The sequence below is a fragment of the Fusarium fujikuroi genome, chromosome FFUJ_chr05, assembly GCF_900079805.1.
Source record: "Fusarium fujikuroi IMI 58289 draft genome, chromosome FFUJ_chr05".
In the NCBI taxonomy this organism is placed as follows: domain Eukaryota; kingdom Fungi; phylum Ascomycota; class Sordariomycetes; order Hypocreales; family Nectriaceae; genus Fusarium; species Fusarium fujikuroi.
In genome coordinates, this window is record NC_036626.1 from 524,228 (window position 1) to 537,891 (window position 13,664).

At 48.2% G+C, this 13,664-nt stretch overlaps 6 protein-coding genes, besides 2 other annotated features; 5 read left to right on the forward strand and 1 right to left on the reverse strand.

Moving 5' to 3' along the window:
- Window positions 1–393: 393 nt before the first annotated feature.
- FFUJ_06914 (uncharacterized protein) lies at window positions 394–2,602 on the forward strand (the record flags this gene model as incomplete). XM_023577108.1 has 4 exons in its annotated part: window positions 394–1,222; window positions 1,289–1,520; window positions 1,590–2,453; window positions 2,512–2,602. The coding sequence occupies 4 exons, from the start codon at window positions 394–396 to the stop codon at window positions 2,600–2,602; spliced, it is 2,016 nt and encodes a 671-aa protein (XP_023430229.1).
- A 388-nt stretch (window positions 2,603–2,990) lies between these two features.
- FFUJ_06915 (PAD1-Phenylacrylic acid decarboxylase) lies at window positions 2,991–3,710 on the forward strand (the record flags this gene model as incomplete). Its single annotated transcript, XM_023577109.1, has 1 exon — window positions 2,991–3,710. The coding sequence occupies one exon, from the start codon at window positions 2,991–2,993 to the stop codon at window positions 3,708–3,710; it is 720 nt and encodes a 239-aa protein (XP_023430230.1).
- A 323-nt stretch (window positions 3,711–4,033) lies between these two features.
- Window positions 4,034–4,558, reverse strand: FFUJ_06916 (uncharacterized protein; the record flags this gene model as incomplete). Its single annotated transcript, XM_023577110.1, has 1 exon — window positions 4,034–4,558. The coding sequence occupies one exon, from the start codon at window positions 4,556–4,558 to the stop codon at window positions 4,034–4,036; it is 525 nt and encodes a 174-aa protein (XP_023430231.1).
- Window positions 4,559–5,011: 453 nt separating this feature from the next.
- On the forward strand, window positions 5,012–7,013 carry FFUJ_06917 (uncharacterized protein; the record flags this gene model as incomplete). XM_023577111.1 has 4 exons in its annotated part: window positions 5,012–5,037; window positions 5,089–5,094; window positions 5,146–6,225; window positions 6,272–7,013. The coding sequence occupies 4 exons, from the start codon at window positions 5,012–5,014 to the stop codon at window positions 7,011–7,013; spliced, it is 1,854 nt and encodes a 617-aa protein (XP_023431415.1).
- Window positions 7,014–7,392: 379 nt separating this feature from the next.
- FFUJ_06918 (related to ornithine aminotransferase) lies at window positions 7,393–8,763 on the forward strand (the record flags this gene model as incomplete). The annotated part of the gene is made up of 1 exon (XM_023577112.1): window positions 7,393–8,763. The coding sequence occupies one exon, from the start codon at window positions 7,393–7,395 to the stop codon at window positions 8,761–8,763; it is 1,371 nt and encodes a 456-aa protein (XP_023430232.1).
- Window positions 8,764–9,322: 559 nt separating this feature from the next.
- On the forward strand, window positions 9,323–11,392 carry FFUJ_06919 (uncharacterized protein; the record flags this gene model as incomplete). XM_023577113.1 has 2 exons in its annotated part: window positions 9,323–10,666; window positions 10,727–11,392. The coding sequence occupies 2 exons, from the start codon at window positions 9,323–9,325 to the stop codon at window positions 11,390–11,392; spliced, it is 2,010 nt and encodes a 669-aa protein (XP_023430233.1).
- A 1,039-nt stretch (window positions 11,393–12,431) lies between these two features.
- Window positions 12,432–12,536, forward strand: a tRNA (tRNA-Ala).
- Window positions 12,537–12,757: 221 nt separating this feature from the next.
- Window positions 12,758–12,845, reverse strand: a tRNA (tRNA-Ala).
- Window positions 12,846–13,664: the final 819 nt, after the last annotated feature.

The following is a 13,664-nucleotide window of genomic DNA, read 5'->3' on the forward strand; positions in this document are numbered from 1 at the left end:
GAAATATGACCCTATATATGTCCTGGGAGGATTCAAGCAGACAGATTCAAGTCAGACATCATTAAATATATCGATTCTTGTCAAGAGTGCCGAGGCACCGAGCATCTCGGAGGTTCGGTCGTGATCTGTGCCATATTCCCTTTCGAGTGTAGATAGTCGCTCCACTATAGTGATTCAGTGGGCTACCAGCGCTAGCCCCCGGAATACACAGGAGATCAGGATCTGCTCTGTAACTCATTACTAACTAACTAGTTTAGTACCTAAGGCCAGACCGTCAGCCCAGAGCTCTCGGACCTCGGGATTCTATCCTTTTCTCCCCTTACGTGTTCCCTGGACCTCCCAAACACTTTCACTTTCTGACCCCAATCATCCGTTACAGACGGGAGCACCACGATGGACACGTCCGCACCCCAGCAGCAGCAGCCTCCGACAGCATCCGCCGAGACTCCGAATGTGTGCAGCGGAGAGATTGATTGTGTCCTGAGACAGAGGCGGAAACGGCATGAGTCTAGGTCTTGTATCCCGTGCAAGCGTCGCAAGGTACGGTGTGATAGCCAAACACCTTGCGCAACTTGCCAGAAACGTGGACATACTGAGATCTGCGTATACGAAGCTCCTAGGTCTTCTAGACGCACGGCTCCAGTGCAGACAAGTCCGCATAACGAAGGGACACCTGGGAATCCAGCGAGACCAGACAGTGATGCAAGTGCATTGAGAGTTCCTTACTCGGTATACCATGAAGAGGGCAACCGACAATCGAGCCCATCACAAGATTATTCAATTGCATCCATCGCGGGAGAAAAGGCGCAGAAGCAGACTGATGCAGAAGAACTGGCACGAGATGTAGGGTATGTATTGGGGCTACAAAACAGCCTCACATCGTACCCGTTTATGGACCACCTTGCATCACCCAATGAGCGTTGGTGTGAGTTGCTAAATATAATCCCACGTCGCCAAGAGATCTTGTCTTTATTCCCAATCTTTCGAATGCGAGTATTTCCTTTCAATCCTCTACTCGTTGACATGGACAAGTTCGAATTGGATATGCACGGCTACTTGCGAGCCTACACTGCGGGCGAGTTTAAATCCACACCTATTTCAAACGATTGGGGGAAAGAGAGAGCAATCGGCTTTATCAGCTTGATTCTTGCCGTTCTCTCCTCTGCCGCACATTACTCAGATCTCACTGGATCCGAGAGATCTCGCACCTGTTATGACCTTGGTATGTTGTGATTGTGATCGTGCCCGTGGTGCACTGAAGCAAGGAGTGCTGAGACAAAACTATCAGCCAGAAGGTCTTTCCAGGCGTTACGACTGGCAAACTTCTTTTTCCGTCCAACCTTGGAGGTTGTTCAGACAATATTAGTCTTGGGCAACATGCTTCAAAACACGGGACAGTCTGATGCAGCTTGGGCATGGCTCGGTACCACGGCTCGCCTAGCTCAAACTCTCCACTATCATGCCCAAGGGAGTAGGACGAACCTCCCAGAAATAGTCAAGATTCAAGCGAGGACTTGTTGGTATGTTTTCCCTCTGTCATGCGAACTCGCTGTATTATGTATTCATCTCTGACATTCAATACTTCACAGGTCAAACATCATATGGCAGGATACTCTGCTCAGTATGTGCCACGCGCGGCGCCCACTAACAATGATAAATGTTCCCGGGCAGGATTTGGGCTGTCAAGACTCGGAACTTACGTATCACGGCTTCATGCGTGCAATTTGTCGAATCTCCACGACAGTGCTTAATAACGATTCATGTTATGTTGCCAGCGTCACAATAGACATGCTCGAGCAGCTTGACTCGCTGCACCACAAAACGAAACCCTATTTGCAAGACCCCGATCGATGCAAATCGAGCCTTGAACACCTCCAGCATCTAGCATTAAAGATGCACAAGTCCTTCTTGGTCACGTTTCTATGTCGACCAGAAATTCGAAATGCCATTCGCTCGTCGAATCGATCGCCGGAAGTACTCTCGGAACAGCAGCTGCGCATCCGTGGGCGTGCTGAAGAGAACCTCTTTGAAGCAATCAAGACGTTCCTCGAGTTTAGGGCAGTAAGTGCGGTACCACTGCGGAGCTGGTCGATGGTGCACGCCGCACTGAGTTCCGTGCTACTTCTGTGCATATGGGAAGAGACAAGGGTCAAGCCTGAGTGTCGATGTCTGAGGGAGAAGGTAATTGAGGCATTCTCGTCGCCGGAATTCAATGTCGCCGGCGACCCAGCCTCTGCAGACGAGAACAGCCAGTGGTTGTCACCTAGGCATCTCAACGCACTGGTGACTCTCAAGGATGCATTTACTACTGATGAATCCGGTTTGCGAGTTGACCATAATGCTATGCCGGGTTGGAACAACGCGGACCTCGTGGGACAATCTGGATTCATACCGGGCATTATTGATGCTTGGGACCCTTTCGCTGAGTATGCATTGAGTGATTTTAATCCGAGGTAAGTCAAAACGTCCACAAGTTAAATGTGAAAGAAAACTGCTGACCCAAGTGCCTAGCGTTCCTTGTGACCCAGGAGCGACAAATATGGAGTTGCCAGTCATGGACCCATCTCCTACGAACTACCTCGACTTCATTATGAGAGGCTAGAATGTCTGGAGCGCTTATAATTTAAAATTTCACAACTGAAATCCTTGCAGTAGGCGCCCGTTAGGAAGCACGAATGAAGTGGCCTGGCTAAAGTTAGAGCAAAAGTTTCGGCACCTCGGAAGCTCGGCGCCTCGGGCAATCAAAAGAGAGCTCTGTAGTGACTAACTACATTAGTTAAGCGCTGTAAGATACAGAGAGACTCTATACACACGGAAGCTCTGTTCAAGGTGCTCACGCATGGTGAAAGGAAATACATATACATATATATAGCCATATAAACCTCCAGGAACCCACTCAGTGGTTTTGCCAATAACAGTTCTTGACAAACTTTGGCCTCTCTCTTGCGTAAGCCACGCGTGAATCGCAATCCCTATCAAAACTTGTCACAATGTTCACGGCAACCGATGGCAATGCTCCCAAGGCAGGAAATTACCAATCTGAGAAAGACAAGGCCAGCAATGGATCTCAGGGAGCTCCCGACGCTGCCGAATACACTGGCGCCAACATATCAACATCACCAAACCCTCGTTTGCGTCGAAAAAGGATCGTAGTGGGAATAACTGGTGCCACTGGTGCAATCCTCGGAATCAAGATACTCATCGCACTGCGACGGCTAAATATTGAGAGCCACCTCATTATCAGCAAATGGGCTGAGGCAACCATAAAGTACGAAACAGACTATTCACCAAAGAACGTGCGTGCTCTCGCAGATTATACCCACAGCATCAACGATATGGCAGCCCCAGTGTCGAGCGGCTCTTTTAAGACAGACGGCATGATTGTAGTACCTTGTTCAATGAAAACATTATCTGCAATAAGCTCCGGCTACTGTGATGACCTGATCTCTCGGACCGCAGATGTTATGCTGAAGGAGCGGAGGAAGCTGGTACTGGTGGCAAGGGAGACTCCCTTGAGCGACATTCATCTACGCAACATGCTATCCGTCACGCAAAGTGGTGCGATCATATTCCCACCAGTGCCAGCTTATTACATCAAGGCCTCTAGTATAGACGGCCTTACAGACCAGACCGTGGGACGCGTGTTGGATTTATTTGACCTCGACACGGATGATTTCGAACGCTGGGAAGGATGGAAAAAGACAACATAGCCCAGCACCACTATCACACGCACAATTTATTCAAGTCTTACATCTAGCGAGAAACTCCGTATGATAATCAAAAACAGATCTCATGAACGTCAATGGACATCAAACCAGAGGTTACCGCCAAGGACATTCGGGCTGACCCGGTGGTAGCATTCCATGCTATTTATCTTCGAGCGGAGTATCTCAAGTTAGTATACCCTAGATTAAGATTATTAAACAGTCGTGCATCTAGACACATGTCAAGAGACTACCAGTTACCTTTAATCTCATTTTCCAGACAAGCGCAAATAAAGTTATTAACCTCAGCAAGCTTGGGGTATATACTACTACTCTATGAGCCCTTTTACTTCAGCCAACATATCTGCAAACCCTCCTACTCCCTTATTTGCCATAGATTCAACATAGGTCACCTGATCCTTAAGCCAGTTCCCCTCCTTCCCAGCCTCTGGTGCGTTCATTCCTACCTCCCGGCCGGTCACCAACGGGACAAACTTGACCATGATCAACCTCTTCTGTTCATCTTCGCCATTCCACGTCGCCTTTTCAGCAGGTGAAATCAATTTCAGCGTATCATACCAAGCAGCTTCTATTTTAATTGCAAGCTCATCAAAATCTGCCTTGGAGCGCATAGGAGATACACGAACATTTCCGGAAATCCTGTTGGAGGCGAGCTGAGATCTGCCGCCAATAAAATAGACATTCTCGCTGTTTACTTCGGCAAAAAAGCGCACATGGACAAAGAACGTAGGAGTCTTGAAAGCTTTGCAGTGGAGCTGAGTGATGGCTTGGGCAAACTGTTGCCGTTGGTCCTTGTTGAGAGGATAAGAGTGGTGAACCTCATAAAAAGGCATTTAGTATAGGTTCCAAGAGGGTAAGTGAATATTTGAAAAATATTTGTCAAGAAGTTCAGGTAGCTCTAAGAGAGGGTTGTTGTTTTCTAGATTCGGGTGCAGAGGAGTTTATTAACCTTGTACATAAACAGAAAGGGCAGAGCTGGTCTTCAAGCCTCCGAGCCTCCGAGGTTGCAGGCGACTCCTATCCGTGTAAGTACCCGTGCATGTAGCCAGTTTCGCTATCCCTACATCTCGACTTCTTGCCAGGACACCGAAGCGCCGAGGAGGATTCACTATTGAACTTCACTTATACGCGTATCTTTGTTGCACGTGAGCTAGACCGCGAGGTTTCTTCGGTCAAACCCGAATCGGGTTTGGACCCGAAAACAATCTCACCAAAACAAACCCGAAGCCCCGCATGAATCATCCCAGACTCATATCAATTGAAACGCGAGATCGGAAACAGAGACAATGAGAACAACAATTGCGTGTGAGAGGTAACTGGCCACATCTATAATGTCATATGTGTAGTTCTAACGTGGTTGTAGATGCAGGTAATACAGCTCTTCTAAGACCCAAGACTGCGTCTGACCATCATCAAATAGAAGATCTAAAGTCAAATGCAGACATAATGACCAGCCCCCTTGTGCAGGCTGCATAAAGAGCGGCTGCACCGAGACCTGTGTCTTGGGTGGTCCAGTTCTTGGTCAGAGCTCAGGGCCCAAAAGACCTGCTAAGAGGCAGCGATTGAGTGTTGATCAGAGCCGAACAGATGTCTCAGGTGATGTTTGGCAAGATGTTAATCAAGTCTTCGATCAGACGCCACGAGCGCAAGTGATATCTGCTATCAACTTATTCCGGGCTCAGTTTCCTGAGTTTGGCTTTCTGCATCCGGATGATCTTGAGTATCGACAAGATGAGCTCAGTGTCGTTCAGAAACTCCGACTCCTCGTCATTGTTGCAGTGTCACATCGATACACAGACGCTTACACCGCCGATATTAACAACAAGAATATTCTCTTTATAGCCAACGAGGTACAAAAAAGGGTAACGAGCGGCCCAAGCCTAGCTCTCATTCAGACCTTCCTCATACTCTCGCTCTGCAACTGGGGAGACGGGGATGGCTTCAATGCGTGGATGCACTGCGGTATTGCAACAAGAATGGCTCAAGGGCTACTCAGCACTGGTTTCGCAAGCTGTGGCAAGAGAGAAACTCTTTCGGAACTTGAGAAGAGAACTTTGTGGACGTGCTTCAAGATGGACAGACTGCTTAGTTGCGGTAAAAGACGACAGGCTATGTTCGCTGATGGAGACATGCACTTCTCACTCCCCGTGAACGACACCCAGTTTCTCTTTGGGCAGACTCCTCAGCCAACAACAGTAGATGATAGTCTGAGAAGCCATGGACCAGATGACCATCTTGTTCTTCTCATTCGAGGTTTACGTATCTGGTCGAGAATTCATACGTGGATCGCTGAGGGTGGAAGAAGACAGCCCGGTATGACGGAACCAGAGCAGTGCCCATTTAATGAGACTTCAGATTGGAGTAAGATGAAGCAGGATTTGATCAAGTGGCGAGGGTCTCAGGATGCTCTGATGAAGTATCCTGCTACCAAGGTATCGGTGCATGCTCAGCGGGGACAGGCTGAGAGGTTTGGATACATCAACTTGGTGTACTACGTCAGGTAAGCCCTGCATCTCAACTCCAAGTTCAATACTGATCAATAGTAGCTTACTCTTTCTCTGCCGAGAATTCATCCCCTTCAGTCCAGTAGACGAAGTCATACCCCGCGGCCCCATCGAACCACCACTGCTCAAAGCCCGAGGCCCCGATTCATTCTGGCTCCAGAACGTCTTCGATCTCTACGACGCAGCATCCCAAATATCTTCTCTCCTCTGCGATCTCGAACACGTCGGATGTCCCCTTCGCACTCCCTTCTCCGGCCTATGTGCCTTCTCCTCCACTCTGTGGAGCATTTACGGCGCAGCGTTCCCCAACTTCATGGGCTTCACACCAAGTCAAACCTCTGACGCTGATGCCCAAGCCGAAAGGACTATGGCCGTTTTAGTCAGGATAGGCAAAGTATGGAGATTGGCAGAAGAGTGGATTGATGTTCTGAATACGGCGAAGAGCATCATGACGAGGGTTAGTGAGGGGCGGAGGGTTAAGAAGTCGAGGTATGATTATCCGGAGTTGGAGGACTCTATACATCTTGCGCCGTTGCAGGGCATGCCGAGACAGACGTTTGATAGGCCTGCGGGTTTGGTCTCAGCGGATGATGGATCGAAGTTGCATCAGTTGGTTGCTGGCGATGCTGAACAGGGCATGGAGGCGGATGGGCTTGGATTTCTGGAGGAGACGAGTGGGAGTGAGTTTGTGGGTGAGGATTGGTGGAGGTTACTATCGTTTTGTGATGATCCGCATCTTTTGTCGACCAGTATGGACAATATGGGTGATGAAAACGTAGCTTAGGTCATGGTTTGTGTAATCCTAAAGTTAATGTTCTCTAAAACAAACTTGTCGCGTATCCTGCTGGAAAGATGGTTCTACTTAGTTTGTCCTAAACTACTCTAAACAGACCTTTGTTATCCCAAGGTAGTCTGAATTATCCTGAACCTGCATTGCTGAAAACTGCTATTCCATTCGTTCGCGTCTCCTCGAAACCCGAAAATAGTATCCAGACCCGAATCGCTTTTCTAAGCCGAGTGGCTTCAGCTCCACCTCAAACCTGATAAGAACCGACGGAACATATTCTCTTCCTTATAAAGTTATTCAATCATCTGTCCAAATATCCTCTTATTTATTTATCTACCTCTTCATCTACCAAAAGAAAAACTTCTTACAAGACACAATGGGCGACCTTCAACTCTCCCCGGCCTCAGAGCCCCATCTCATGCACCGCTCCCTCCTCACACGTCCAGAAACCGTGTCATCCGCATCAGGCGTCTGGATCACACTCTCATCAGGCCGCAAGATTCTTGATGGCTGCGCAGGCGCTGCAGTTTCCATCATCGGCCATGGAAACACTGAAGTCCGCGATGCAATGGTTGAGCAGATTTCGAATGTGTCGTACGTGCACACCATGGCCTACACAACCGACAGTGCAGAGGATCTCGCAAACTTCGTCCTAGAAGGAGAGCCGTTTGACTTGACGAGAGCGTATTTTGTATGCTCCGGTAGTGAAGCTATGGATTCGGCGATGAAGATTGCGAGACAGTACCATGTTGAGAATGGACAGCCGCAGCGGACCAAGTTTGTTTCGAGAAGACGGGCTTATCATGGGAACACTATTGGCGCTATGAGCATGGGTAGTTTCGTGGCGAGAAGGGCGCCATATGAGGGTGCCATTCTTCTCGACAATGTCAGCTATGTCAGTCCAGCGTATGAATACCGGGTACGAAAGGACAATGAATCAGAACATGACTACGCTCAAAGATTAGTTGACGAGCTCGAGGCCGAGTTCCAGGCTGTCGGTCCAGACACCATCATGGCTTTCGTTGCGGAGACAGTTGGTGGCGCAACAGCAGGTTGTATCAGTCCTCCAGCTGGATACTTCGAAGGTGTTGGAAAAGTCTGTCGAAAGTATGGTATCCTCCTTATCCTCGACGAAGTCATGTGCGGAGTCGGGCGATGTGGAACGTTCTTCGCCTTTGAGCAAGACGGCGATGTTCGTCCTGATATCGTCACAACAGGCAAAGGTCTCGGAGGCGGGTATGCTCCTATCGCTGCGACTTTGGTCCACAGAAAGATCATCGAGATATTGAAGAAGGGGACAGCGAGTTTCAACCATGGACACACATATCAAGCTCACCCCGTGAGTTGTGCAGCTGCACTAGCGATTCAGAAGATCATCCGTCGAGATAACTTGGTTTCTCGCGCCGCTACTCTCGGAGCACGATTACACAAGTCCCTTGTCGAAGTTTTTCAGGATCTGGAGTTTGTGGGGAACATTAGAGGGAGGGGTTTGTTTTGGGGTATTGAGTTTGTGAAGGACAAGAAGACCAAGACGCCCTTTGATAGCAAGATTCGGTTTGGCGTCAAGGTTCAGGAGAGGGCCTTTGAGTTGGGTTTGGCTGTTTATCCTGGCTCTGGGACTGCCGATGGAATAGTGGGTGATCATGTTATTGTTTCGCCGCCGTTGACGATCACAGAGGATGAGATGGATGAGTTGCTTGTGTTGTTGAAGAAGGCTTATGACGATGTTGCTGCTGAATATAGCTAAGTTACACCAACAGCTAGGATATTTCTTAGAAGAAGTTCTCATAATTATAAGAATAACCTCGATCGGAAGCAAAATTTGTTCCATCACGATAAATTTATCATTCATTGTAAATCACTATATGATGCTCGATAGTCCTAACAGGCTGCTACCCACGTTTCTTGGCGTAAGCAATCACTTGAAAGACAGCAAGGAGTTTGAGAAACTTGTTTTGCAAGGTATAGTCGCTAGACCTTGCTTTCTAGATGAGTGGGAAACGCTCCAACGTGCATAGAAGTTCAGAGCAGAGCAGTACTCGGGATACAGACTCTGCAGTGATGTTATTGCAAGCATCACAATCTATTTAAAGAAAAAATTCTTGTTGATTGGCTCATTCATCGATGCTCACTCTGGCCATGGGGCTTAGAAGAATCCTCCCGTAAGCTGCATATTTGCATCCTTGGGGGTGAGGCTGTGAAGACTAGGCAGATGGCATTTCTTACAATAAACGCCAGTCCCTACACAATCGCAATGATATCTTATTTCCTTGCACTCTTCAGTCTGCTCTTAGTTCTGCGGCAAGATGCCTTCATCACAAAATCATCCGGTTTCTTTTACGAAGAGCGGTTCTGAACAAGATGAATGGCCGATTCTTAGCACAAACGACCACGAGCTTCTGTCCCCACGCGAAGCGCAGAGCCCAGATCCGACGATGAATAAAACTGAGCGCAGTAAAGCTGTCAGGCGATTCACCGGGTTTGCTTCCATCAAACGAAATAGCGACAGGTTCTGGAAGGTGTGGGATGTATACGTGAACAAGCCCTGGAACATGTACGTCTTGGTCATCATTGGCACCCTCTTCGCCGTTGGTCATCACCTATTCTATCTTCATCTCGATGGCAAAGAAGCTATCAACCAGTCTATGATGCTACGCTACGGCACGGTCATCGCATTTTTTGCTAAAGCTAGTCTCGGTACAGCCGTTACTATCGCCTTTCACCAAAGAGCATGGAGGGTAGTCCGGTTCAAAACAGCTCGGGTTGAGACCATCGACTCGATCTTCACTGCCAACACGGACTTCTCCTCTCTCTTGACGTGGAGCTCTATTCGGAAGGCTAAAATCGGGACTCTTCTTGCGCTTTACTGTTGGGTCACTCCTTTGGTTGTGATATTAACATCAGAAACTCTCTCGGTCGTGGTCGGGGTGTTTGAAGAAACAACTACATGTCAGTCTGTTCGGACTTTGAACTTTGAGAACGAGGAGAATGTGTATTGGCGGGATCCTCAGAAGATAGATGACCAGTTTCTGATCTCCCTGTCTTTATGGAATTCGACATTTGACTATGATGAGAGTCCTTCGGACTCGGAGGCGGAGGGCTTTGACTATTACCATAGTTCAAGCAAGCAGTTCGATATGTTGATTGCCACCAAAACGGCATTAATCGGTGAGCCCATAGTTCGAAAGGAATCGGGTGTTGAGATCTGTGGACAGGGCTGGAACTGCTCCTATGTCGCCAACTTTGTTGCTCCTGGTTACAAGTGCCAGGAGTTAGCATCAGGAGTAGATTCCGAAGTCAAAAAGCTTGGGAATGCTACAGCGCCCTTCAACACCTCTGTGATAGCGCCAATGGGGAATCGAACATATTATGCCATCAACGACCGAGGTGAATATGGCGATCCTCAGATGCCATCTCATGCGGGGGGAAGGCCGAAGCAAGATCCTCCGTATCCGGACAACTTTGGAGCATTCAGAACAGAGCCTATTATGTGGATTGGCTACGCAGCTGTGGATGATCTTTCGGTCCCTCAGCCAGATATGCCAGGCACAGACGCTTGGAAGAAGGCCTATACACCTGTCATCATCGGATGCGAACATTACGAGGTTAACTACACTGCCCAGTTCAATTACACGGGCGGTGCACAATTCGTTGACATAAAAAAACGCGAATACCTAAGAAAGGTGGTTGATACGACTTACGTACCTGAGAAAGACCCCGATAAGAGGTTGAAAGACCGAACGCAAGCTGTCCCTGACAGGAACTACATATTCCCTACGGACGTCAAAAGATACCGCCGAACGGCAGCTTACCATTCAATTGGATCTATGTTGAGAAGATACCTGAATGGAACCACGGTGATGCCAAATTACAACGTGAATTCAGAGCTCCTATACACTCGGCTGATCACACCAGTAAACTACCTCCCAATCAAGAACTTTCGGCAGGGCATACAGAGTCTTTATGAGGACATGATCATTTCTCTCTTTGCAGAACCTTCCTTCAGCGCTGTATCGTGGGCGGCGAATGGGAAACCATCTGGTATTGCCAGGGGAGGTCCATCAACGGCCTATCCTTGCCGGCGTGAGAGAATAGCGACTTTCTTTCACTACAACATGGCCCAGCTTCTAAGTGTTTATGCGGCGAGTATAGTTTTGGCGGGCATTGGTGTGTTATTGGGGCTGCAGGCTTATCTTGAGGAGGGCGCTATGCGCGATATGAAGCCGTCCTCGATAATAGAAGCTTCGCGGGCGTCGAGTCTTGATGTACTGGGTGCACGGCGAGGAGGGGGTGTCAAGATTGGGTATGGACTTGTTCATGAAGAGGCTGGTAGGAGTGTGAGAAGTTTTGGGGTCGAAGGGAATGTGCAGCAATAGCAACGAAGGAGAATTGGACTATTTCTCGAGTTCGGCGAAATCGCTAAGGCATTGAGTGACCATTTATCGGGTTACATGCGCTTGGCGACGACCACCATGCCCTTTTTAAGACCCCTACCGTATTACTTTTATTTATATTCATGACATTGGATCTTTTAAAAGCCTTATACTTACTCATTATAGGGTTCTGGTCGTCATTTGCTTGTAAATGTCAGGGATTGAGCTCTTGTTGAACATGTCCTGCATTCCTGACTCAACTTGTCTACTCATCTGTATGCGCCGGCGTCCTCCCAAGCAGAATATGGCATGCTTTTGAGAGGTATCTCTACTCAATTGGCCGGGGGTTGATTGGACAACTCCACTGTCGGTCATCAGTCGCATGACCTCAGCGACAATGAAAGACGCCTACCGGATGCAGATCAACGACACTTCCGAATGACTGCATATCCCACAATCGCCAGCATCTCTCAACCTACCGAAGGCGGTCTCCCCGCATAGCTGTATGCATCTCCCCTTCTCGGGTTTTAGAGTGGGTTGACTGTTGTGCCTCAGAGTAATGTCTCGGCAGCTGCAGCATTGGCTCAAAAGCCGCCCACGGCCCGCGGCCTTGTGTTCCAGCTCATCATGTCGAACCACCCCCAGACCATTCTTCAAACAAATCGATACAATACTTTCCAATAGGTTTGAGGACTCTCAAAGTTTGTCAAGAATAGGAACTCGCGTTCAATTGGCAAAAGCATTGGTGAGTTCGGTTGCTCGGCCGTTAGTGCTGAGGCTTAGACATGCACGATACGAGTACGATGAAACAAATGAACATGATAGGGGACTCTACCGCCAAACCGCAGCCAGCAACCAGAAACTCTATAGAAACAAAAGGGTCCCTTTGTTTCATGGTCTCGATCTGCAGTGGCTCTGACAGCTGTCGGGGTTCCGGGAGTGTTTCGGACAGTCCACGGAGCCCGTGGAACACCAAACTCCGCGCTCCCCAGCGAGCGAATATGGGACGACACGGGAACAAGATATTATGTAATCATTCATCGGGCTTATGGTCTAGGGGTATGATTTTCCCTTCGCATCTTCACTCTGACATGATCAGAAGCAAGATCTCTGGGAAAGGTCCGGGGTTCAATTCCCCGTGAGTCCATGGTTTTTGCTGTTTATAGTGATTCTTTTTGTTGGTTGTGATTGTGGTTGAAGGATTGACTGTTAGCCTTTAGGGGATGGTGATGGTGAGTAAAGACAAGCTTTGGCGAAAAAGGATGTTGGCAGTCAAAGCTCCAGGCACCGAAAGAGCAACTAGAACTGTCTAAACGGCTGCAGCGGAGTGACAGATAAAGTGAAAGAGCAAAAAGAAACGCAATCAGATGGACTCACGGGGAATTGAACCCCGGACCTTTCCCAAGCGTCGATTTAAAGATGCGAAGGGAAAATCATACCCCTAGACCATAAGCCCTATCATTGGTTAATGATTCGTTGAGGGAGAGACGCTGGAATGCGTCTATGATTTGGGTCTGGACAGACACGATTGTCGCACGTTGGAACCAGTAATCATTATTATGAGAAAACGAGGGAATGATTCCTCCGTATAGTTTATGGGACAATTACTCTGCAGTTAAATTTTAAATTGGCAAACAATGCTTAAGCGAAAATGTCTGGAACATTATGCTGATCGATCGAGATTCGAGATCCTCAGAAAAGCAAGTCTCCATGATGCTACGTAGCACAACAACACAAAGTCGCCTATCATCATTTTGTCTTGGAGCGACTAATGTCTGGCACGCATCAATCACACAACTCCAGTACCAAGCGAAGCAAATACTAATAATCCACGTCATGAATATAACACTTAAAGCACAAGCACCAAGTATCTACTCGCTCTCCCTCGCATCTCAAACAATAGCGCAGCAACGATGAGTTGTCCAAACATCATCCAGGTGTAGGGTGGTTCACCAAGCATGGAGATGCCTGCACTCATAGTCTCTGCACACGAATAATAAGCTTAAAAATTAACAGAATCCTGATTTGGAAAACAAGGGTTCACAAAGCCAAGAGATTTACTCCCCAGAGTATATGCCAAGCTGTCTTGTCAGCCTGTGGTTCAGTGTAGATGAAACGGCTGTCCTTGTCTTTATCTGGAGAAGCTGTGATGTAATTATTGCGGGTGGTAATCTAGTGGCGTTGCCTGGTGGATTACAGATGAAGAGGTAGAGACGCTTCTGCAGTATCCGTGATATCACGTTATTTCCGTAGCAGTACCAAAATGTCTGATGCA